General features: G+C 47.9%; 1 protein-coding gene across 2 annotated transcripts in view; it reads right to left on the reverse strand.

Moving 5' to 3' along the window:
• Positions 1–24,642, reverse strand: part of VWC2L (von Willebrand factor C domain containing 2 like) — a 46,592-nt gene that overhangs the window by 11,751 nt on the left and 10,199 nt on the right. Inside the window, exon 3 of one of the 2 annotated variants that reach the window (XM_066189437.1) lies at positions 15,972–16,101. The exons of the other annotated variant lie outside the window; for it this stretch is intronic. Within the exon in view, the coding sequence (XP_066045534.1) occupies positions 15,972–16,101 (130 nt within the window). The remainder of the gene's footprint in view (positions 1–15,971; positions 16,102–24,642) is intronic. 2 annotated transcript variants of the gene reach the window in all.

The raw sequence follows: 24,642 nt of genomic DNA on the forward strand, positions 1-24,642 counted from the left end.
CACCAGCCAAAGGGAGGAAAAGTTGGACCGTCCAGAGACTAAACCTTTGGGTGAAGAAGAAAAAAAAGAAATGGAAATGGATGGATAATGAGCTGTAGTGTTTGTGCTGCCCTCACCTCACTGGCTCAGGTGCCAGGAGCAGCCACAGAACAACGTGTGCCACAGCTCTAGGTGCATGCAGGTGTGGGAGGACACCCCGAAACAGGGCGAAATTAGGGTGAAATCGATCACCCTAGGAAAATAAGGGCCCAGATAGCCCCTGGATGCCAAAGCACCAGGCCTGTGGTGCCTGCCCAGGTATCTCCACTCAAAGGCAAAGGTTAACAACAAAAGAATAACAAGCAGGTCTTTTCCCCTGGGTCTTGTGAGCTTTCAGCCAACTTATTCGCCTCTTGGTTGCACTTTGTGTGAAAATATAATGATTTTTATGGCCCACTTTAACATTTTTATGTCTTTTTTTTCTTCAGAAAAAAAATCCCACATTTGGTGTAAGAATTAAAACAGTATTTCATGCTTAACTGCAATCACAGATGATGTATGGAAGAGAGCTGGCTTCACGTCAACTCAATATAAAGCCAGAATTGAATCTAACTTGGTCACTACAGCTGCGCGATGTTTTATGGGGTGAGGGGATTTTTTCAGATCAGTCATAAATGAAATGGAAACTGTGACTGGGCTCATTTTGTATCAAACAGGAGCAAAACAATGTAGGGAAGAGCCAGGATTTTTACGCAATTGTCTGAGTTGTTCCATTAGAGGTGGAGCGTGCTGCAAACCCAACCCAGCGCCGGGCGATGCTGCAGGGGCAGGCGGTGCTTGTTGGCAGAAAGCCCTGCCAGGCCCAGGGGCTTCCCTGAGCTGTGGGGAACCACATGCTTGGGATCAGTCTCCAGCTCCTGTCTGGAAAACATCACCACTGCAGTGCAGATCCCTGTGGGATGGGGTCGACTGATGGAAAAAATGCCCTCCGGCCTTTCTGCCATCATGGCATGAACGTGATGCTTTGAGGGCACCAGCTCGTGTTTCCCACGTGGTGACAGATTTTTCTGATGGTGGTTTTGAATGTGAGGTTGTGCTAGAAACGGGATTTCAAAGCAAAGATAAAACTTTCCATGCAAGGAAGGAGCTGCTGTGGAAACCCATTTCTTTCTGTCCTTGGCTTGTGTTTGAGTTGTTGGGTTTTCTGCTGCCGACTTGGAGCAGAACCCACGTCCTGCTGCCTTTACCACCATTCCCATCTCCCTGGCCTCCACAGACTCCATCAGTGCTCCCAGCCTCCTGGCCTCCGTGATGATGGACGCAGAAACGATGGCCGTGGGCAGGTGAGACCCACGTGAAAGGGGAATTTAATGTCAAAAGTTAAAGTCAGTCAGCAAAGGTTCCCCTTCCAGTCAAAGGATGGATCTTCTGCGCGGTGTATAACAGCATGAGCCTTTGGATCTGCCTGTTTTCATCCCTATAAATTTAGGATGGGCTGCATCCATGGCAAAGCTCCCATTTCTATGCAAATCCATACAAATGATTGATTACCTGTAGAAACAGTATTTTCTTAGTTTATGTGGGGAGTTTAATTACCTGCCTGTGGCACAGAAAAGGAAAATCGGGAAAACGTCTCCCCTGAGCCCACCCCAACCATTAAGGCTGGTGTTAGAGAGACAGGACATGGCACTGCTGTGCCAAAATCTGCATCTCCTGAGGAAACAGGAGGAGGAGGGAATGGAAGGGGCAGGGCAAGATGGGTGGATGGATCTTGAGAACAAAGGACTGCAAAGATGGGCACACCTCGGTCTGATCAACAAAAGAGACAAGCAGAGGCTGGTGCATCTGGAAAAAACAGGCCTCTGAACACTCCTGCTGGGACCTGTCCTGATTTCTCCAGAAGCTGCAGAAGCAGCTGTAATCCAGGTATTGCCCCAGGTTTTGCTCTTCCACTACCTGAATTTAATGGTATCCGTGGCATTTCCAGGATGCTTTCAGATGGTGCTGTGCAGAGTCCGGCTGGTGTTAGAAATAAAATGAGTGGTGCTGGTTTTGCATGGGGACAGTTGCATTCAATGAAATCACCCCATGAAAAAAGGAAGGTCCTTTCCTTTGCTCCTGACTCTGGGTGTCACCACGAAAGGCATAACCACAGTGCACATGGGCCTTTAGGCTCTGGCAGGTGTGATATTGTGCCGATGTGCACGGGGCAGTTGTCCTGTGAGGTAACAGCTGGGAATGATGAAAGGCTGCGGAAAGATTATGGTGCGTATACGTGGTTCTGCATCCGTCCTGCCCAAACTTCCCGAATGATTCGTTACCCTTCTCTGCAGCCTGTTTTTATTACTTAATTCCAGGATGAAACTCTTGCTCGCCCTCTGGTCTCAGTGGCACCACAGGATCTGAACAGCTCCCAACCCGTTATCCTCCCACGTTCCCCTGGGACAGGGAAGTGCACTGGGGAAACTGAGGCACAGAGGCAGTGGGGACTAAGGAGGGGATGCAGGTTATTCAAACTAAACCCAGCAGAAAACTGTATTTGACTTTGCAGCACCAGGAAGGTTTGAGGCTGCAAACTGCCTTCTCATGTGCGACGGGGATTGGTTCACACCTTGTTGGCAGAGGGAAGGAACTGTGGGACAGGGTGGCAAAGTGATGGACAATGACTTCCAAAAATTCCTCATTTCTGAGTGTTTCCCACACTCTTCAGCTAGTATTCCCTGCCTTGTTTTTCCCACGTTCATTCTGTGCCTTAGAGGTTTCTTTTTTAAGCCAGGAGGGGGATTTAGACATTAGAACAGCTACAGACCTGATACGAGTTAATGATTTTATAAAACCCCTAAAAAATGCTTTACTTTAAAAGATTGATGTTTCCCATTGTATTTTTTCAACGCCAATTAATTACTTAATTCATTAGCAATGTAACACAGGAATAGTCTTTGAAAATCTGCCGCTTTGTGTAGATGCCTTTAATTATGGATAATTAAATACTGTGGAAGGACCTCATTACACCTCTGAGCGTTTTCTAATCTGGAAAATGAAACACACTCCTGTACTCCTGAACACATAAAACAAAAGCTGAGCTCCACAGCCACAGGAAGTAAAAAATAAAAAAAAAAGGAAAACAAGCACCCCAAAAGCCAGAACCCACTCCAAATCCTGCAACTAAAAGAGGGTCCACTTGAGTGTGCTCAACGTGGAGCTGCTGCAGCCAGCCAGCAAACATGGGCCCAGTGAACAGAACTCCCTGTGAGCCCTTGCTAAAGCTGGGAACAGATTTCCAGATGGTCCCTTGTACATATGGCAGCAATAGCAATAGCCAAAACCACCACAAAGAGCAAAGCACTCTCCAAACACCATCATAGCTGACCCTGGAAGAGGAAAACCTGCCAATGGAAGAAGTTATACTGTTGGTTTCTTTCTGTCTCAGAGTTTTAGCCCCAGAAGAAAGCCAAGGAAACGCTTGTTTTGAAGACAGCATTGCCCCAGTGCCCCTGAGACAGATCCCCCCCCGACTCTTACTTTGCATCCTTCCTCCCTGGACCATGAAGTGATTGCCAAACTCAGGGAAGAAACTCTCTTGTCTTTATTTATTTCTCAGCTGGCAAATTTTTGGAGAAAAATCAGGTCTTGTGAAACGTTAGGGGCAGGATGGCATGAGGGGCACGAATACACGTCTGGCACAGATTGAACTGGAGACACTAAAAAAAGGAAAATGTCACCCCTAACACGTGGGCGCCTGCCTGCCCTAAGGCAAAGCAGCATTGTTACTGCCTCCCTGCCCATGGCAGGGGATGGAACTGGCTGGTCTTTAAGGTCCCTTCCAGCCCAAACCGTTCTGTGAGGGTTTGTGGGTGCTGATGTCCAAGTGTGGGGTGCTGCCCTGCCCCAGAGATCCCCTCCTGCCAAAAATCCTCAACAGAGCAGCTGATTTCAGCTGAGAAATGCAGAAACTCAGCCACCATGCAGTGGAGTGCACAAGGAGACCCTGCAGCGCACGGGACACATTTCTGGGATGCGGTGCCCGTGGCATTTGTCAGGATTCCTGCTGCACGCTGCCAGGTGCCACGCCTGCCAGCAGTGCCAGACCCACCTCACCTGCTGGTGAAGTTTGTGACATGATGAGCTTGTGCGAGGGATTTTATTTAATTATTTTTGCCCAACAGATCAGTGGAAAACAGGAAGTCAGAGATGTCTTGCTGACGCCCACAGCTGTGACCTATTAATGCACACAGTAATGAGAACCATTGGGTTGGCCCCACCTCAGAGCCAACATTCAACGAGCCCCTGCCATCCCTGGGTTACTGCACGCTTCCCTGCGCCAACACTTCCTGTACCAGGGCACGCTGTGTCTGGAAAGCCCAAACCTCAGTCAGGAGAACAAAATCCACACATTTTCTTCGTGCACTTTGAGCCTCACCTTCACATGTGGCAAATGCTGTTCCAGCAAGGAAAAGTTTTCACACAGGGCTTTGGAACACTGGGGAATCCGTGGGTGGAAGAGCCCAGCCTGTTTGGCACAGGTTGTCCTGGGCACTCTGATGGTGCCTGTCAGCATCCCACAAGAACCTGTCAAGCACTGCCACTGCCACTGCCACTGCCACTGCCACTGCCACTGCCACTGCCACTGCCACTGCCACTGCCCTCTCCTCTCCTCTCCTCTCCTCTCCTCTCCTCTCCTCTCCTCTCCTCTCCTCTCCTCTCCTCTCCTCTCCTCTCCTCTCCTCTCCTCTCCTCTCCTCTCCTCTCCTCTCCTCTCCTCTCCTCTCCTCTCCTCTCCTCTCCTCTCCTCTCCTCTCCTCTCCTCTCCTCTCCTCTCCTCTCCTCTCCTCTCCTCTCCTCTCCTCTCCTCTCCTCTCCTCTCCTCTCCTCTCCTCTCCTCTCCTCTCCTCTCCTCTCCTCTCCTCTCCTCTCCTCTCCTCCTTGGATAGCAGAGGATCTTGGCACATGAACCCAAGAGGGAGAGTGCAGGCAGCACTTCCCAGAGAGGGAGAAAACAAGCACGGCAGAAGGAGCAGTGCAAACTGCAAAAACGCTGTGCACACAACAGAGGAGCGAGGAAAGTCCTGGGTGTTTTTTGCTGGGGGCTTGTAAGGCCTTCTGTGGAGGCCACTCCTCTTTCAGCAGCTCTCCTCTAGCCTTTAGATCCATAGATATGTGTCGCCCCAACTTTGCCCGCTTTTCAGAGTTTGCATTTTGTTCTCACGCAGCTTCAAGAAAACAATGAATTTTTTTAGAATTTATCTTTTTGTTTACATATCTCTCCTCTGGGAGGACAAAGGTGACCGATGGTGGTCTTCACCAACGAGGTCAAAGAGGTGGCAACCTATGTAGCCAATCTTGTGCCTTCTGAAAGAATTGTATACAAGATGGAGTCAGAAAATTAAATATAGCACTTTCCTGCTGACCTTCTTGCTGCCTGCCTCATTCTTTCGTGTCCCAAAGTGTGACAGAGATGAGTTAGGCTAAATCTGTAAATAAAAGTAGGCACCTTTGTTTCAGGGGTTGATCCATCTAGGAAACCCAAATAACCATTTGGGCAGGGGTCTCTCTCAAGTCGCGGTGAAAGTGTCCAAGGAGGGGCTTATACACACAAAGGAACTGGCCCTGACTCTTTTTTATTTTTGCATGTGAAACCTTCACTGTCGAGCTGTTAGGATGAACGGGAGAGGGGGCAGATCCTCAGCTGCACACAAAACATGGATGTTTCCCTCAGAGCAAGGCAGCCAGGCCGCTTTACACCAGCCTCAGAACTGGATCACAGCGTTTTTACTCTCTGGGGGGCATGATGGAGCCAAGACAAAAAGTGGTTTCTGTACAAAACACAGCAAATATATCTAATCGTGACTGTCATGGGCAGGTTTTCATTTTTTATCACAGTTTCCCATTTAATTTACAATCTAAAAATTACAGTTTGAAGTTGCCTGTAATAATACCTTTCTTTTTTTGTTTGGCACAGCTTGAGAAGTAACCAGAAATTCCCTCTTGCTGCTTTCCTTGTAGCAGAGGCAGGGGGATCAGTCACTGCCTGGGTGTTGTAGCCCTTTCTGTCCGTGGTGAGAGCTTCCAGGGACGGAGCAGCCACAGCTTCTCTCTGTGCCAGGATCTCAGCACCCTCACAGGGAAGAATTTCAACTGAATGTCTAAACCTACTCTCTGTCAGTGTGAAGCCATCCCCCCTTGTCCTGTCACTCCAGCCCTTTGTAAACAGTCCCTTTCCATTCTCCTTGTCAGCTTCTGTCAATCCTGGGCCTGGTTACTCACCCAGGTGAGAGGGAGAGCCAAGCAGGAAGGACATTTCCCATCACAGTCAGAGCTATTTCTCCTAGTCCTCTCCCACTCACCTGGGGAGGGAAAGTCAAAGGTGCAAACATTTTCTGCTTTCAGTAAAAATCAGAGCAGGCTGTCTGAAATAATCAATAGGGCAAAAAGCCTCTTCGTTTCTGTCTTCCCCATTGAAATATTACAAAGTATAAAATAAAGATCTACATCTAAAATCATGTCACCCCCTTTATCCTCCCAGATCTGAGGGAGTTTGTTCTGAAAGCCTTAAATGGGGCATCTCATCACTTCCAGTTTTTCTCCCCAAACCTTTTTAACGTACAAACAGCAAGTTTGCTGTAATTGGCCCTTTTCCCAAGGAGGTTTCAGTGAGTCAGCATTTTCTGACCAACATATTCCCATCTTCAAATACTTTCAGGCAGCTGCAGCGAAAAAAGACAGAACTTTGACAGCCTGGGGAGAACTTCGTGTTCTCATCTTCACACAGACCCACTGCTCTCAACAGATCCCTGAACACGACACCAGCACTCCTCTTTTTGGAACATCATCTCCTGCTCCATTTATCCCAACAAAGTGCTTTCCTGCCAGCACTACCTGGCACAAAACATTTGTAACCAGGGCAGATTGTGGCTTCGCTGATGTGAAATGAGTTACATCGGTTTGCATCAGTTGTGGCACTGGTCCATAATGACTCCCTTTGCTTTGAACTCCTCAGTGAATTCCTTGAGGGATTATGATTTTAGAAGTGGGTATGAGTGGAATATGGACATCCTGGAGTTCACCTCCATCACAAGGCGCTGATAGGGTCCCATGGGTGACTCCTCTTCCCTTGAGCTGCATCTGCACGGCCAGAGCTGCAAAGAACTGACCCAGGCCAACCCCACCAGCCACAGCAAAGAAAGCAATGTCCTCTCCTCATTCCCACCTGGCTTTTATTTGCTCATGACCAAGCCTAAGCTCTTCAGTCTCGGGCAGTAATTCAGATCAACACCGCAGAAGGGTTTTCAAAACACAAGGAGAGCAAGAAAGGAGCCCCGGCAGCAGCCAAGCTCTTTTGGAGCTTGTGCTGCAGGGATGGAGCCGAGGGAAGCCTGGTGCTGCAGGAGCAGTGCCCTGCTGCTGGGCCTGCTGACCTGCACGGACAGCATAAGGCACCTGTGCAAAGCCAGAGCACGAAGCAAGGCAGCTGAGAGTGAGCGGGTGGACCAAGGGGTGGGAAGGAATCGGATGCTGATGTTTGTGGACAGCAGAGCACCGTGCGCAGCATGGAGTTAGTGATGTGATGGCTGGCACTGTCCCGGCCTCTCCCTGTCCCACAGGAACCTCCCAGAGGCAGCACAGCTCCAGCCCTGTCACCAACACACCGTGTCCTTGCACCCTCACCTGGCTGAACTGCACCAAACTGAGGGTCCCTCTGGCAAATGGCTCCACCAAAACCTGCACTTATTTTTGTTCTGCCCAGGTGATGCACTTCACCAGCAAATCACGGAGAGAGATGAAGAAAAACACACCTTCAAGCCACTTTTTAGTCTCTCCAGCCAAAGTGAGGGGTGAGCTGGCAAGTGACAGGCTGGGGCACTGTATGGCCACACAGTAACAGCCAGGCTGAGGTTACTGCCCTGCTGTCCTTCACAGAGCTGTGCCCGTGTGGGAGGGACAGAAGCTGCCCTGAAATGCAGCAGCCTGCCCAAGGAGAGGGGATGGAGATGCAGGAAAGGTGGAGGGAAGGGAAGGAAGCAGGAGGAGAAAACTTGTAAGCATGCTCCTTAATTCTAACTGTTCTCAGACTTGCTTAGCTCTAATCTTTAATTCATGTTTTCATTACAGTCTCTTTGCTCTGTAAAGTCTGCATTTCATGTGAAAGGAGTAGCTCAAACATAAATTATTTGACATAAGTCAACCCCTTCTTAAAGTCCTCTACTCTACACATGTGTAGGCTCCAATAAAGAAGCATTAAACATTCATCAAATTAGAAATACATGAAGACAGTGTCTGCCACTCTTATACAGATATGCTTCATAATCCCAACCTTCTGGAGCAGCCAAAGCAAACCCTCTGTAACCCTTTCAGAAACCCTGACCATGCAAAACACCCCAGCCTCCTGCAACGTGCCTCTGAACCACCCAGAGGTATCAGCAGGTCAGACCCTCGGCTGGAGTAAATCAGAGTAAAACGATGCTGTGTTTTACACCAAGGGACACCGACACGGGATTTGGCTTTAAGCTTCTCTTGCAGCAAAATGGTTTACAGCAATGTGATTATGGGTCATAAAGTCACTTTTGGTATTTGAAAGTCACACCAAGAAACAGGCGGGGGATAGCAACACAATGCCTGTTTTAATTTCGGTACTGCCTGGGCTCCTTGTGTTCTGCAAAGGAACCTGGCTTCCCCATGGGAATCTAGGAACTCTTCCCCTCCAAAAAACCCCTAACCCACCCCTTCTCTACAAGACACTATCATGATGATGGTGAATCTTGAACTACCACTCTCACAGGCCAGTGCACACAAACTTCAGCAACATTTCCCCAAGAGGGAACAATCATCATGAGCAGAAGCTTCTTCATAAATATTTCCGAGTTTGAAGAGTAATTCAGACCAGGTAACATCTCCCACATCTCTGAGAGCCGTGTCCACTGAAAGAGCTTTGGAGCAGGTCCCATCCCACAAATGGCTTCTCATGATCCTCCCTGACCCTCCTCTGCAGGATGCCTGTTACATTCATCTGAATTCTGCTGTGGTGGAAGCGCGGTTAGGACCTGGGGTACAAATCCAGGGTAGCAGCTTTCAGCTCCTGCCTGGCCTTCAGCAGTCAGGCAGAGCCTTTTCCTGCCGTGTTTAATTTGTGAATCATCCCTTTCTTGCTTGCTGGGCAGAGGCAGAGCACACAGAGGCTTGGGAAGCAGCAGGTGACCCGTGCAGGTGAACACGCCAGGTTCAGGGGCTGCTGTTCTGCTGGCTCCAGGCTGCAGCTCCCTGGGAATGGAGCTCTTCCAGCAGCATCCCTGTCACTGCACAGCCCAGCACCCCAGCTTTGTGTGAGCACTGAGCTGTGGGATGGACTTAATCACATTAAGTGCTGCTCAGTTCAGGCCTTTTTTTGTTCTCTAAAGGCTTTTTTCTCTCCCTTGTCGCTCTCAGTCTCACCTTCTCTCAAACTTCACGAGGTGGCAGATTCAGCTCAGCCCTCCCTGATGCTGTCCAACACCAGGATAGCTAATTTTGGAAGTTTTAACTCTTCCGAAGCTTTTCACTGTTACAGAGGCCTCTTCCAACTCCTGTGAGCATGAGGAGCACATCAGTCTTGAAGCAGCAGGGCATTTAATCATCTGGATAATCCAAGTGCTGGAGATGTCCAAAGCAATGGAGGATCTAGCTCTTGACCGATGTTCTCATGTCCAGTTCTCACCAGCAAGTTCAGCACCTACGTGCCTTTAACCCCTCGGCCTGAAGTGATCAGATGGACGAGCTCCACTGAACATTAGTTTCTCAAGGAACAGTAAAGCAAGCACTTTTGTCAGGTGGGTGTCTGCCAGGAGTATTTTGTCAGGTGGGTGTCTGCCTGGCCCAAATGCACCTCCTCATTTTCAGTCTTGATCTTCCACCAGCTTTCAAATCTATCCTTTCTTTCCTCTGTTGGCAATCAAATCACTGCTTTAATTGAGCTAAAAGGGCGCCACAGTTCACACTCCTGCTGGTCATCTCAAGGAACATTATCCAGCCCTTCCCGTGGCCCCTCGGGCTGACACCTGAAGCAGGGGGTGGCCATGGGGGTGACCAAGTGCCCCAAAAGTTGGCTGCCATCAGTAGTTCACAACCATGCAGGGTGATGTGGCTGTGCTATGCTACTGCCTTCAGCTGCCAGGACCTGGGGAGAGGATGGTGGAGTCCAGCAAAATCCGGCATGGGAGCACTTCTTCTCCTTGGCTGGGCACTTTCCCTTGCATCTGCACAACCAACCAGCACATTGCATAGACTGTGACTGAAGGGGGTTTAAGTGCAATCTTAAAATCTGGCCATTTCAGGAATTTCTGAAATAAATTAGAAGAGGAATTTTATTTAGTTGTTGTTTGGTTTTTGTTTTTGTTTTCTCTAAAGGGATCTCCCCATGGCTCCAAATCACTGTTTTCCACAAAGAAAATGAAGTCTTCTCTCATCCTCTTGCCACATTTTCTGTGTCACCTTTATCCTCCAACAGTTGTATATAATCAAATGGCAGACAAAACATCCTGTCCCCAAATCCTTCCCTTTTTTTTCCCCCTCAAACTTTTAGTATTTTTTTTCCATGCTTCCTTGATTTTTTTGTCACTGATCAAGTTGGAAGCAGAAGCTTTCCAAAACAATGACCTGGAGCTTCAGCGATCCACATCTTGCACATAAATAACAAGCTACATTTATGCAATAAAGCACCAGCACTGGTGCATTCCACATTAAACCCTCGGCACTTTTCACGACAGTGATAATTCGGAAAAATGGAGACCACGTGGGGAAGGGTTTTTGTTATTGCTGGTTACCAATGATGTTAACCCATCACCTTCTCCAAAAAGAATTTACGCTGAGATGCAGCCTTTTGTCCTACAAAATCCCAAAGGGTTTTGCAAAGAGGACAGCTCCCATTGCCCTCCCAGGGCAATGTCTGGGCAGGGGCTTGGCTGTGTCCCTGGTTGGGAAGGAAGAGCCTCTGCTCCCTGACTGCATTGCCAGTGCCTCTTTCCATGGCATCCAGACATTCCTGCCCTGCTTCCTCTGGGAATGAAACGAAGCTCATGAACCACCTCTGAACTGTCTGGGCAGGACAGGAACAGCCTGGTCCAGACACCAACTGCCCCACTGCCCACAGCACAGTTTTTCCAAAGGGACAGCCCCTGGCCGCTCCCAAACATCTCCCACTCAGAAAAAACGCATTCCTCCATAGCACTTGCTAAGAAAAGGCAGCCTCAAAGGTCTGCCCCCAGGGGTTATCCTGCACAGAGACATGCAAAGCTCGCTCAGGGACACCTGTAACACAGGTTTGTTCGCCAAAGGAAAGGCTTCGACGGGCTGGGAAAATCCTTGGGGGGTTCCTGGGCAAGACACACTGTGTTACAGCAGGATCAGGCTGGCGTGCAGAATGCTTATTTCAAATTAACTCCAACAGAGAAATAACGAGCAGCGAGTTTATATTTCAGTAAATGAAGAGGGAAGCTTAGGTAAAATGTGGGTTTATATGCATGGAAATAAATGATTATTTACTCACTTTTGCGCTCATGCCCTCAAATATGAAGACTTTTGTAGGGATTTATTAATATTTATAGCACATTACAATATATACCCACAAGAGCTTTGCCTGAAGACATGCTATTTTACCAATGTAAAATCTGTTGAAGGTCAAAAGGATCTTTTACTTGTGTGTGGATGGCAGGATCAGCCTCTTTACTTGGAAATCTGTATCAACTGTGATAATTTAAAACTTTAATTAAAGACTCAGTGACAGATTATCTATGAAATGTCTTCCTGCCCAGTATTCCATCACGAATGTCTCCAGAAGCTCCGGCTGAGTAAGCACACTTGCCAGGAAATATTTCACTGTGGATATGTTAGCTTTTATCTGGCTCGTTGGGTAACAAATTCTTTTGTTGAGGATTGGTGACAACAAAAATTAAATTAGAGGCAAAACGAGACCCCAGCCCAAAAATTTATAATGTGTTTTGTTCATCCCTCAAGAAAATGCAACACAGGAATTCCTCCCTTTGTGCACTGCAGTAGGCGAGAGTTGCTTGGAGCTGGCAAAGCAGAGGAACCAATTTAATCTGGATCACAGATTAAACCAGATGAAGCGATGAGAGGGGTGACACACTGGGGATGCCCCCCATCCCAGCATCCTGCACTGTTCCCAGACCACATCCAAAGGGCTGAAGGAAATGGGAAGAGCAACCTCCAAGTGCTGCACAGAAAAGGAGTTAAAGCACACATACATCCCACCAACAGCAGGGCTCACCCCACAACGGGATGAGTTTATGGGGAGGGACATGCAGATCTCTCAGGGAATTTTTGCTCAGAAAGGCTCTGGCATAGGCAGAGTGGGTCCTGGGGCAGGAGGCACAGTGACAGTGGCACCAGGAGCTGCACTCTAACAGTGACAGGCCACTTTGAGATCCCGCAGAGGAGAGAGTTAACAGCACTGACACACTTTTGTCTGCAGAAGTCACAGGGACGAGAAATAACAACTCGGGGCCATAATTCTGTGGACTGTCACTACCAGGAAACGTGAAATCTAGTGACCTTTCATCTCGGTGACAGAAATGCTGCACAGCACCTGAAGCCATCGCCCTTAAAATCCACTCTGACAAATTGGATGATAGGACGCGAAGGAGAAAATGTCCTCTGCCTCCCTCAGCCCCAAATGTGAGGCTCCCAGTGAAGTCTGCATGCTCCATGTGGAATGTGGTATCCCATGCCAGCCTCAAATGAGCTGCTGTGGTTAGTGAGGCACGAGAGAACAATTCCATTTCTTTGGCCAAGGAGGAACAAATCTCCAAGGCCATTTGTTCAGCCTGCTCTTAAATGATGGGAGAGAAATCACTACTGGCTTTCTATGAATCTGCAGGCCAGGAATGTTAGAATCCACAGATTTTTGCATTATCACAGAATCACAGAATTCCAGACTGGTTTGGGTTGGAAGGGATCTTAAAGATCATCCCCTCCCACCCCCTGCTTGGGCAAGGACACCCTTCTACCATCCCAGGGTTCTCCAAGCCCCGTCCAACCTGCCCTTGGACCCTTCCCGGGGTGGGGCAGTCACACCTTCTGTGAGCAGCGTGTTCCAGTGCTCACTGAATCACAGCACTTCTGCTCTTGGCAGGACATAGTTAATGAGATTATGAAAACCTACCTGACTGTATGGAAAGAGAATTATTCTCTCATTAACAGCAGCAACAGCTAAACAAGCAGGCAAGCCGTGCTCCTGGCAGAGTGCAGCAAATGATGCAGGGCTGTGTTCCACCTAAAATCAGGATTTTCCTTACCAAAATTTTAAGGGGTAGCTTTTGAATTAAGGATTTGCACCGCAGAGATTACTCCCCCGCCCAACAACTGTATCCTTTGAGCTATTCTGTTTATCAGTCTGAAATTATGACCACAGGGACTAAAATCTTTTCATCCAACCAGAACATGGCACTGTGTCTTCACCACTTTGGCAGAAAACAGAAGCTACTGAATGGAAGAAAAAAAAAAAATTAAAAAGGGGTGTTTCAGTCATTTAAGTGGGTCTGTCAGCCTGTGTTATCTTCATGCATTTGTGAAACTGAGCTTTAATTGACTGGCTGAAACAGAGAGCTGAAAGACAAAATTTTGGTCTCAAGATGAACAAAGAGCTGAAAACACTGTGCTCCTCATTCATTAGGATGTGTCAGAGGGATTCAGATGGGAAGAGACACAGGAGTGGCTGCTACTTCCACTTGGATCTCCCAAGCTGTAAGAGAAAGGTGAACGGTGTGTGCCACACTGAGCCCCGTCCAAGAGCAGTGACAAACTCTGATCATCAGACTCCCCAGGACACAGGACTGCCTTGGTGCCTACCAACTTCTATCACTGTGCGAATTATTTCATTACATTTGGGAAGGACACAGCCGAACCTGCCAGCTCAGGCCAGCTGTAAGCCAGTCAGGCCCAGCAGCAGCAGGAGGAGCACAAAGTCCTTCCAGCTGAGGGGTCTCCATCCCTACAGCCAGGCTGGGACACCAGGAGGGGCTCAGCACCCCCACGCAGACATGCTCCTCCATCCCGAGGAACAGCCACGACCCTCCACTGGCTGAGCTGCGCTGCAAACCCAGAAACCAGGATCCCCAAGGCATCTAGGCTGCTCTGAGGGGGATGGTGAGAAATACATCCGTGCCTAAATCAGGTTTCCGAGGCAGAGCTTTACGTGTATCCCCAACAGATGTGCAAAGAGAGGAGTGGAGAGGTTTGGGAAAACCATGGATGAAGCCTCCTGGTTTCTCTGTGAGGGTTCCAATCACTTCACTGTGTCCCACAGTCCGTTCAGCACGCAGCTGATCTTCCTCCTGTCCTTGTCCCTGCCAGCAGGAGCTGCTCTTTCCCTTTCCCCCTGGTGTTTTGGGCACTCTGTTCTGGGGAGAAAGATGCTTCTCACCCCTGGTCACCAGGGGGGAGTGCAACACAGAACGCCACCAAGCCCCAAAGGGGGAGTGTGGTTCCTGGGGGAAATGGTCATGGTGGTGAAGGGCTGGGAGGGAAATGCAGCAGCTCCCAGGCCTGTGTGAAGGCCCCCGTGAGCCTGCTCTCCTGGGAAGCTTCAGGGATGCTCACAGGTTGGATTCATGCGACGCAAACCGGATGAGATGTGCTGCCACTGTAAATGGGGGGATTTGGGATGGTGCCCTACAGGTGACGGGAACGCAGAGGCCACACACGCTCCAGAGGGGTTTGCTGGGGTGAGAATGTGTCTGAGCTTGGTGACAGGCCTGGTGACAGCCAGTGCTACCCCTGAGTCACCGACCCAGGACACCACCCTTGGTGAGTGTGATGGGGAACCTCACACCCAAACACAGCTGTAGTACACAAAGGTGGTGCACAGAGCTGGCAACAAACCTTTCCTCTGAACTTCAGCAAAAAAACAAACCAATGAGATTTCCTATGAACATTTTCTGCTTTCCAACAGAAACATAAAACTCAATGAATATCTGACAAAATATTTTTGAACAAAAATACAGATACAAACCTCAGGATTTCAAGTAATATTTATGGCATAGTTTTCCAAACATTTTTTAATTTTTCAAGTTCCTTCAGTAAAAGAATTTTACATTTCCAACTCCTTGCCTTTGCTCTGTCTTACAGAGCAGAAAATGTGTTGAAAATGTTATTTCTTTACCAACATTTTCATTTAGGTACAAAAGCAACCATTACTCTTACCCAGCAGCAGTGATGTATGTAGGAGCAAATATATACGGATAGTGAATTCCAAACACAAGGAGATGAATCCAAGCAGCCATTTCTTACATGTTTAGAAAGCTGTGAAAAGGTTTATGCGCAGCTGCCTTACCTTTTAATCTGTCTTCACATCTACATTAGGAGCAAGGTGCTTTTTCAGAGACGTATGTGAGTACAGGCTGTGGAACAAGACTGGGGAGACCTTTTTGGAAACAGATTTGTTTTCCAAAGAGGTACTTTCAGTCATTCCCAAACATTTCTTGAAGGTATTGATGAATCACTCTAATTCATGAAATCACCTCAGCAGGACAATGAGGGCCAGTGCTACACACAGACTCCAGCACACAACTGACGATGTTCTGGGCTTGGTGGGTGTCTTACTGGCCACAGGAAAAGTTCTGCCATTGATTTTGGTGAGTTTTGCCTTGGCCTTAGATAATGACCATTGGTTTCTCAATGTAGGGACAAAGACCTTCTCTTTTCTCATGTATTTGATTCTCTGTTAGACTAATTTTGAGAAAAAAAAACCAAAGACATAAAACAACAATCACTGATACCAGGATTCAACCCTAGCAAACCCTTGTCAAGCTGGCCATTCCATCTCGGCTTCAAGGAGAAGACACAGGCCAGGGAGGGCAGCTTCAATTGTCACCCCATAACTGGAGCACCAGGAGCAGGACCAGCCCAAACGCCAGCCCGTGAGGATGGAAGCAAACCGCAGTAACAGCATTTCAATCAAACGTTTCCTTTATATCTCTGTTAAAGCCAACACAGTTCTTTCTTACCATTTTTGCAGACAGGACAACACTGCTCTGGTTCATAGACTGGGTTGACACACTCGGGGACTGCGCAGTCTGCTACAACACAGTGAACTTCATTGCTGGGCTCGCAGCGACACCATTCGCATGGCGAGGGCTAGGAACAAATCTCAAATTAGCCCGGTGCCTCCCGCAGCTCACAAGTTTGCAACATTCCCATCTTGCCACAAGAAAAACACATCAGCGTTCAATACCCCTTGACTGAGTCATTCATCGTGGCTGATACAAGCAAACCTCTGGCAGGAAAGAGCAACAGCTGAAATAGGCAACCACAACGTCAGAAAAACCAGCGAGCATCAGCCTTGTTTTCCCACACGGAGCGCGGGGTCTTTTAGGACTTTAGGGCCCTTTGCCAAAAAAGCGGAGCCAAAGCCTCCAGGTTGTACCCTGCTCTAGCCACCTGTTCTATCTAACACGGGTGGCCAGAAGAAGAGCAGGGTTTGTGGGAGGTCCGTGAGGGGTGGCTCACTCCAGGAAGGGAGGACAGGCTGATTTTCCAGGCTGTACCCGTGTCTCATGCAGACCACCACTGCCAGCCGCCCCCAGGCTGTTGGAAAGGTGCTGCTGGGATGGCCTGTCCATCCCCCAGCCTCCCGGGGTGCTTTCATTCCCACTTTTCAGGGCAGAGTGTCGCTCTTGGAGGGGCAAACCCATTTCATTCTGTGTTTGTGCAGCACCCGTGTGAGTGGTCTGTCTCCCGGAACACAACCATGAGATCTCAACCTGGCCTCTCTCCTGCTTGCTTCAACAAGGTCTGTGAGCAACAGGCTCCCATAAAATACGTAAATAATTAAGAGACCGAGTAATTCTGCTGAGTCAGGGAATACAGGATTAAAGCACCCAGCTAAGTGGTTTTGTTTCAGCACCATCAATTCGGCCAGGAAGCTCTATCCACCTCCAAACTGCACAGAGTTGTTGCTGTCTCAGCCTTTAAAAAGCTGTGAATATCTGCTGAAAAAAACCAAAGGTCAGTGTTTTAAGGTTCCCAGTGCCTTATGGGTGTGCAAGTGCCATGAAAGCATGGCAACAGAGTTAAGGAAGGAGAAAAAGAGGAGAACTGAAAGGAAAAGAACTTCCTTTCAGGACCAGTAGGTTTGATGCGTAACTCCCAGCCTCTCAGCATCCATCACTAACGTTTCAATGAGTAAATGTGGGTATTGGGAAAAAAATTCTGCCTGACGTGAATCTGCAGCTGTGGGAATTCCTCAATACTAAAATATATTCCTCAATATTAAAAAAATAAAGTCGGATGCCAAGAAAAGGTTCATCCTGATATATGTCAGACCACAGTGATGCGTCACTCATTTCCACAAGACACACAACCTGTGAGCCCTGTTACTGGCCTGTAAAAAGCTCTTCAGTTCACCTCTAAGAAGCTCCATGTGTCGTGAGTCAAATAATTTATTCCCAGGAAATTCATTTCTACCTTAAAATGCACTAATTAAAGCTTCCCTTGCTTTGTCTCAGCATCTGCAGTCTATAATTCCCATCACCTCTCATTTGCTCACGGCTTTGGCAATTTAGATAAAATCAGCACTCCTTGAGCAAGGGAAGAAGTGTGTGGAGGTGGAATTCCTCTCTCTAATTATCGTTCCTCTTTCAATCCTGCTTTGATTTCTGTCTGAAGCACCAGGAATCTAAATTCATTTGACTGACGTTTCTTATTCGAGGCTATTTAATAAGAAGAAACAATACAGAAGAAAACAGACAGAGCTATTTGCTGAGGGATCAATAAGAAAATTGCTGCTTTGTTTTTACTCATTTTAATCGCTAATTACACGGAGCAGTAGAACTAGATCTTGTGATTTGTGGAAGCTTTCACTGACGTCTCCTCCAGGACTTGCAGCCATCCTCACTACTCCAGTGGCTGCAATGGTAAGAAATACGTGATGCTTTTCCAGGGCTGCAGCCCAATCCACAGCTCAAAGAGGATCAGCACAAGTGGAAGCTGCCCCTGAACGACTCTGCAGCTGAGCAAATGAGACATGACACACACATCTTCTGCCTCAGCCTTGGTGGTGCAGCCTGAAAATGACACTGTCATAAACCAGGATGTTGCCTGATGCTGGGAGCAGCTCTCCAAGCGGGAAGAGCTGCACGCAATTAGAGAAGGAAAGCACACCCTGGCAGAACACGGGGCGAGCAGCCATCAAATGAAAAGGCTGCTTTGGCACGAACCAGACCTTTCCCTGCCACCTCCTTCAGCCTGCTGTATTAAGGTCAAGCCACTTGGTCTTGTCACCAAGATCTTCCTCTATCTCACCACTTTGGTCACTTGTCATGGGGGACTCCGGCCCTCCTGTCCACTTGGTGTATGAGAACCTTGGCACTTTCTTCCCATGGGATGTGCCTTGGGATCTGATCTGCAAATCCCTGCCCATTCAGAAAGGACTTTGCCCCAAGCACATTGATTGAGCATTTTGAAACTGTCATCTGCAGGGTCTGCATCCAAGCTATCACTTTTCCTGGTGCTACCCTTCTTGTAGAACAATTCTGGGACACTGGCCAAAAAGTGCCTCTACAGGCAGCAGGAAGACCAAGCAGCAAAATGACAAACTCGGAACCAGTGAGGAACAAGGAACCAGCAGAAGATGTCTTTAAGTTTCGTTTCCTGTTTCCTGATCTCAGTTCCAGAAAAGGAACACTCAGCCCTGCTGAAGAAGGACACTGAAAAAAACACAGGGGGTTTTCTGGAGTAGGAAGGAGAGAGGACGCTGTCCCACAAGGGCAGTGCAAATGCTTTATCTGTGTCCCTTAAACTGATATTCTGGAAAGAGTGTTAAGATTAAAGGATCACAAAAGGTGGTAATTTATTCACTCCTGTGTCCAAGAATAATCCCCTTGGAAAACTCTCTAAGGAAAGATTTATTAGGCAAGTTGTTGGTGAAGAAACATTCTTCTGACCACTACCCAAAAGGAAAGGCTGCTCACGATGCCCAGCCACAACACAGATCCACGTCTGCACCATTCCATGGCCCTGTACTGCTCAATATGATCTCGGAAATGGCTCTAGCAGGAGCAAACTGGGCCCTTCTGTAGAAGGTATCAGTCAGCAGAGCAGTTTGCCTTAGCTAAACCAGTGCAAAGCACTGGAATTCTTTTTACCCCATTCTAATGGGGGTGAGAGCAGTGACCCTCAGACCAGTGGGGTGATATGTTCTTGGATGTTGTTGCCGGCACAGGGGCCAAGCTGGTGGGAAGCAGACATGGCCAACATCTACCCACCATTCAAGGGCTTTTAACAGCAGCTGAAATGAGACACAGAGCACAAGAGACCTCCTCAGTCTCTGCACTGACCCTAATCCCCCTCTCCTTCAGCCAGTCACTTCAAGAAGACCCGAGCAGCAGAACCTATTCATAACCACCCCTAAGACCACAGCCCAGTTTCTATTTCTCTTCTGTTGTACTGATCTCAAGGAGGACTGTGAGCCCAGGGTCAGCCCCTGCTCCTGTGTGGGATGGCCCCATCACACACCTCAGGATGGCCGGAGGAAGGAGCCAGCACTCCTTCTGCTGCCTGGCTGGAAAACCTGAGTCTCAGGTGCTGTCAAATGGGAAACATCTGCAATCAGCAGAGTTTGTTAACAATGCAAGAAGGAAGGAAAATTAGAACAGAGAATAGAAAATACACACGGCTAATAAAGGTTTTATGTGCGCGAGCACACAATGATAAACTTGATAAACGACATAAACAAACAGATGAAAAGGGCAGCAGAGGAAACAGAATGAAAAACAAGATACACCCTGAGCAGGGGAAACCAAAGAGGATCCGGGTGCCCCACCTCCTAATCCTCACTCTCACACCCATACACACCAGCTCCCCACCGCTTTCACCCTCTTTTTGGAAGCAAATGCCAGCACACGTAGGAATTGTGACTGCTAACATCACCCAGCTACTCCTCTCTTACAGGGTTGGGCACCAGGTGGATCCTTCTTTAATCAGCTACAAGGTTTCAAAAACCCACAGAAATTCCCTGCCTCTGAGAGGTCTATTTTGTGAGCAGGCCCTCAAGTCCTCTAAAAGGACTGGTGGACAGCCAGAGAGATCACATGATCAAACCATTCTGTGGGCTATACCCTACAAAACTGATTATTCCCAAACGTAAGGGAGAGGTGAGGAAAAGAAAATGGAAATCTGAATTCAGAACTCAGAATGTTTGAATCTACTCTTTTATGCTTTTCTACAGCTGATGAGATCTGAATCAAACATATTTTTTTTAGACCATGGCAGCTGGTACAATCACACCAATAACTGACACACAAAACTTCAAGATTTTAGGCAAGATCTTGCACCTCAGTTAGCTCATTTAGTCATAGGAATTCTCTTGTTGCAAGTACTCACTGAACCTCATCTCCATATTTCTCCCTTAGCTCGTGTCTTGGCCATAGCTACAGCACCTAAGCCACCCCTCTGCTGCCCCAAATGTGGGAAAGGCTTTCCTATACCATCACCACGTAGGGGATATTCTCCCTGAGTGAGTGGAGGAAGCATATCCGTACCTTCAAAACATCATTTCGCAACCCTCCTCTTGCCTGCCTGCAATCAGGATTTCTCTGCCTTTGTGTGTGCTCGTCAATCACTCTTAACTGCTTCTACACCAACAGCTCTGGAGAGGTGGAGAGGGAGTGATTTACCCAGGACACACTAAAAACCCTGACGATGACATCTGACTGATACTTTTTGTTCACCTGCATGTCTTGTCAGTCAATAAGAAGCTGTTTTCCTCACTTCTTGCTCTGCTGCCACACTCACCAGGCTAACTGGTTTCCAAGTCACCCAGCTCAGGAGATGTCTCAGACCAAGTTTTAAGGTTGCAGTTCCCTGTGATCAGTTGGGATTCTTCCAGCTGGCTTTGCTCAGATTTGGGGTTTGAGGCTCATACCCCTCCAGGAGCTGGGAAAATGCTGCTTGCTCATTTTCCAAGCAGCCTTCCAAGACTAAAGTGCTATTTGGCACTTGAGTATTTCAAGAGCCAGTGGATCTTGTGTTATTAAAACTCTACAGAGACCTGTTACCCCTGGAGACCTTCCACTCTATGAATTTAGATGCTAGCTCCTCTAGGAATGTTTAGCACAGCCATTTCCTAACACTTTGGACCTGTCCTCATTTTTCCAAGAAAAGGCCTTGAATTGTGTGGCATTTTCTTTGTACCTGGGTTTTCAGCCTCATGGAAGAAGATTTGCTGGAGCTCAAAGCCTGAGATCAAGTTACCAGGATTTGTTGTGCTGCTCGCTTCCCCCTCCTTCCTACAGCTAAGCCTGAAGAGAGGTTTTGTACAAGGATGTGCCCTAATCCCATCCCTGGAAGGCTTCACTGAGAAGGTCCCACGTTGTGGTGCTGCCTGACACACAGCAGCCCTTCACCGACCAGACACAGCTCCCATCAGGCAGGGGCAGAGCAAGGCAGACTGCACAGCTATTGCATTAAGAATACTTGACTTTTCTCTGGGGAACAAATAACCATCTGGTCGTGTTACAGTGCACCCACTATCACTGCGCAGGGGCTGTCCAAGCCATCGGAAGACAATCCAAGTATTTCCACCGAGTTGAGTATAGCTGTTATTGGGGCCTGTGGTGTTCTTCAAAGAGGTGAATTTACAACATGGCCAGAGTGACTGGAGAAATCTGCTTGGTTGACTGGAACATGAAGAGGGGTATAAGCACAAAACTAAGCCAGTGGGGCTTGTTTTCCGGGCTCTGGGGAAACCCAAGGAGCCACCACATCAGAGCAAAGGCAGAGGAGATACCGGGACTCTTGGTACCACTGCAAACCAAAATCAGGCATTTCAGCCCCCAGCTCCTTCAAACACCAAAAAGGATGCGGTATGTAAGGATGTTCCTCCTCCAGGTGATACTGCAAAGGGAAAAAAATGCTTTTCATGGCAGTTTTACTGAATATGGAGTTGAAATGCTTTCTCCCCCTTCGAGAACACCTTAGAAGAAGAAGTGCCAACCCCTTAAAAAGGAAGTGCCATCCCCGGCAATTCTGCTGATGCCAAGGTGGTTTGGGATGCAGTGGCTCTCACCAGGCTCTTCTGCACACCCTGCCATAGGTTCAGATCCATGAGCTGTATCCACATGCACCTCCTTCCTCCACGTCTGGATGTGGGATGTCCCATCCCCTGCGAGTGCTGGGCTCCAAGGAAAGGAAAACTGAAAACCATCACTACTGTCAGTCTCTCCCTCTTTAGGTTTTCAAGAGACCCACAGAGATAATTCCATTCAGCCTCTTCCCTGAGACAGGCTGGACTGAAGGCATCCTGCTCAATGCAGACAGAACAGCAGGAAAAGCAGAGCGATGCGGAGTGAAGTCTGTCAAATTGGGCACTTACATCTTAAGAGGAGCTGTAACTTTTAATGATGCTAAGGACAATGGCAATTCTGATGGAAATTATCTCTGTAGCTACACTTTCAGGTGGGGAATGTATTGGCAGGGAGCAAGAAAGGGAAGAAAGTTTGAAAGGACCTGATGAATAAATTCGGAGGCAAAAATGGTTTCCACATTATGGCTGAGGTGGGAAGTCATAAACCAGGGGAGAGAAATAAAAAAGGAACTGGGACAGCATTCATCAGAGATACTCCTGGAGGAGAAATTAGAATCATTTTCATTGTTATTGAAATTGCCTGTGATCTCAGGCAGATTAGCAGAAGATTGCAGGAAAATTCAGAGAGCTTTCAGCTGAGAAATTTTGCAGGTGCCAAACTTGTGGAGAAGGAGCTGGTGAACAAGTCCTGCCTGAAGGTGAGACTGAAACCTGCCCACTTCTCTTTTGAGCTTCTCACTTGGCTTTCACTACTTATGCAGTTCATAAATAACATCTAATTGGTGTTAAAAATTTGGTAAATGGCACTTTTGTATGTGCTGATACAAAAACCCGCCAAGGGCAAAAAATTTCTCTCATTTTTGTCACTTACTTAATAAAATAAAAATCATCCAGCCAGCTAGTGAAGATATAATATCAATTATACTACAGAAACTGTAACCACCCGGATTTTCCATAGGTGGAAAGTTGCTCAAATAAAGAATGTGTTGAGCAATTACAGACAAGCACACCCACTGAAAACACCATCAGGTTGCAAATGACTTTGCAACAGAGAAAAACTACAAAGTCATTAGATAATTTATCTGCAGTGAAAAAATTGGAGGTGTATCCTACTTATATAGAGCAGTAACAACACAAATCAACTTTGCCATCCAAAAATTGAAAGATGCTTGCACCATACTGCAGGTTGGCTAAACCAAGGACCTGGCTTCCAAGAAGCAGATGCTGAGATCTTGTTTTCAAGGGAGGCCTCAACACACACACAAACATTGCTAACACAAGAGTCTTTCCAGTGTGCTGGTGACCAGGCTTGGATTCTGGAGATGGAAAAGCACAAGGATGCCCTAATTGCTCCAGGTCATGTACTCCTCTCCCCCCTCATTCCCAAGCCATGCCTGTCTATAACCAGAAACATGATCCCTGCCATTCATTTGTAAACACTCCTGGGGGGCCCTACAGATCAGTAAGGCACACGAGGAGCACAGAAGCTGTGCCCCATCCTGGGTGTCCTGGGCCTACGTCTGATGAGTCAGGGTTGTGATGGCTTTAGGAGCTTTGTTCTCATAGATTTGCTCTGTGCCACACAATTTGATGAGTTTAAAAGGCTCCTGGAACCATGTCTGGATCTGAAGAGTGACTCCTCCATTAGCTGATGAGAGAGACAACCTTGAGCAGAGTCCTGGCCCCTTTTCCACCAGAGCTGTGTATCTGCAGTCTCGTGGTTGCTTTTCTCTCCCGAAAGCAGTAGCAAAGCTTTCTGTAAAAACATGACTTTGCACTTCTTCTGTGAGAACGCTCTCTTTGCTTTGATATATGTCTCATTTTAATCCCTACAACAGTTGCACCTCACCTACCCTGGGGCTGAGGGGACTGGAGCTCTCTATCACTTTGGTGATAATTTTTATGACTCGATTACAATAGCTTTTTAGTTCAGACGTGCCCAGCGCCCAGGGAAGGGGACTCCTTCTGAAAGGTTACAGATATGACAGATGGGACCGTGGCTCCGGCGTGTGAAGTGCAGCCCCGCTCGGACACAGACAAAATGTCTGTGTGTGCTTCGCATTTGTTAAGCTCCTTTTAATGTCAGCAGGGAGAGTGAGCCCAGCTGGCAGTTTTCTGCCCTCCATTCCCTCCTGGTTGGCTTTTGCAATGAAGGAGCCATACCTAGGAGAAAACCTGGAGCAGGGAGAAAGGCAGGGAGGGTGTGGTCACAAAGGCGAACCCTTTGACATGTGTTTGCCCTGTACCTCCTTGGTCCACACTGAGAGATGGAAGAAGGTGGTGAGATCAGCTCCATGTACTGATAAAGCACTGAATTTCTCTTATGGAGGAAGGTATAATACAGGCAGACATCACTGGGGAGGAGATGTGGACCTTGGTCCTGTTTGTTCTGCAGTTGCCAGCGGTGTCTGGGAGATTTCTGTCCCTCAGGGGATGCCATCATTTGGTTATGATCACAGCCTGGAAGATGTGAACTGCAAACGAGTTTGAATGGGTGCTCTGTGACAAGAGAACACACTGGGGTGGGGTTTGCTTACACAGGGAGCTCACCGGGCCAACCCTCAGTCAGAAAGGTTTTGCTGACTGGGGTGACC

This window comes from Chamaea fasciata, unplaced genomic scaffold (assembly GCF_029207755.1).
Source record: "Chamaea fasciata isolate MVZ Bird 193981 ecotype frontalis unplaced genomic scaffold, bChaFas1.0.hap1 SCAF_8, whole genome shotgun sequence".
Lineage (NCBI taxonomy): Eukaryota > Metazoa > Chordata > Aves > Passeriformes > Sylviidae > Chamaea > Chamaea fasciata.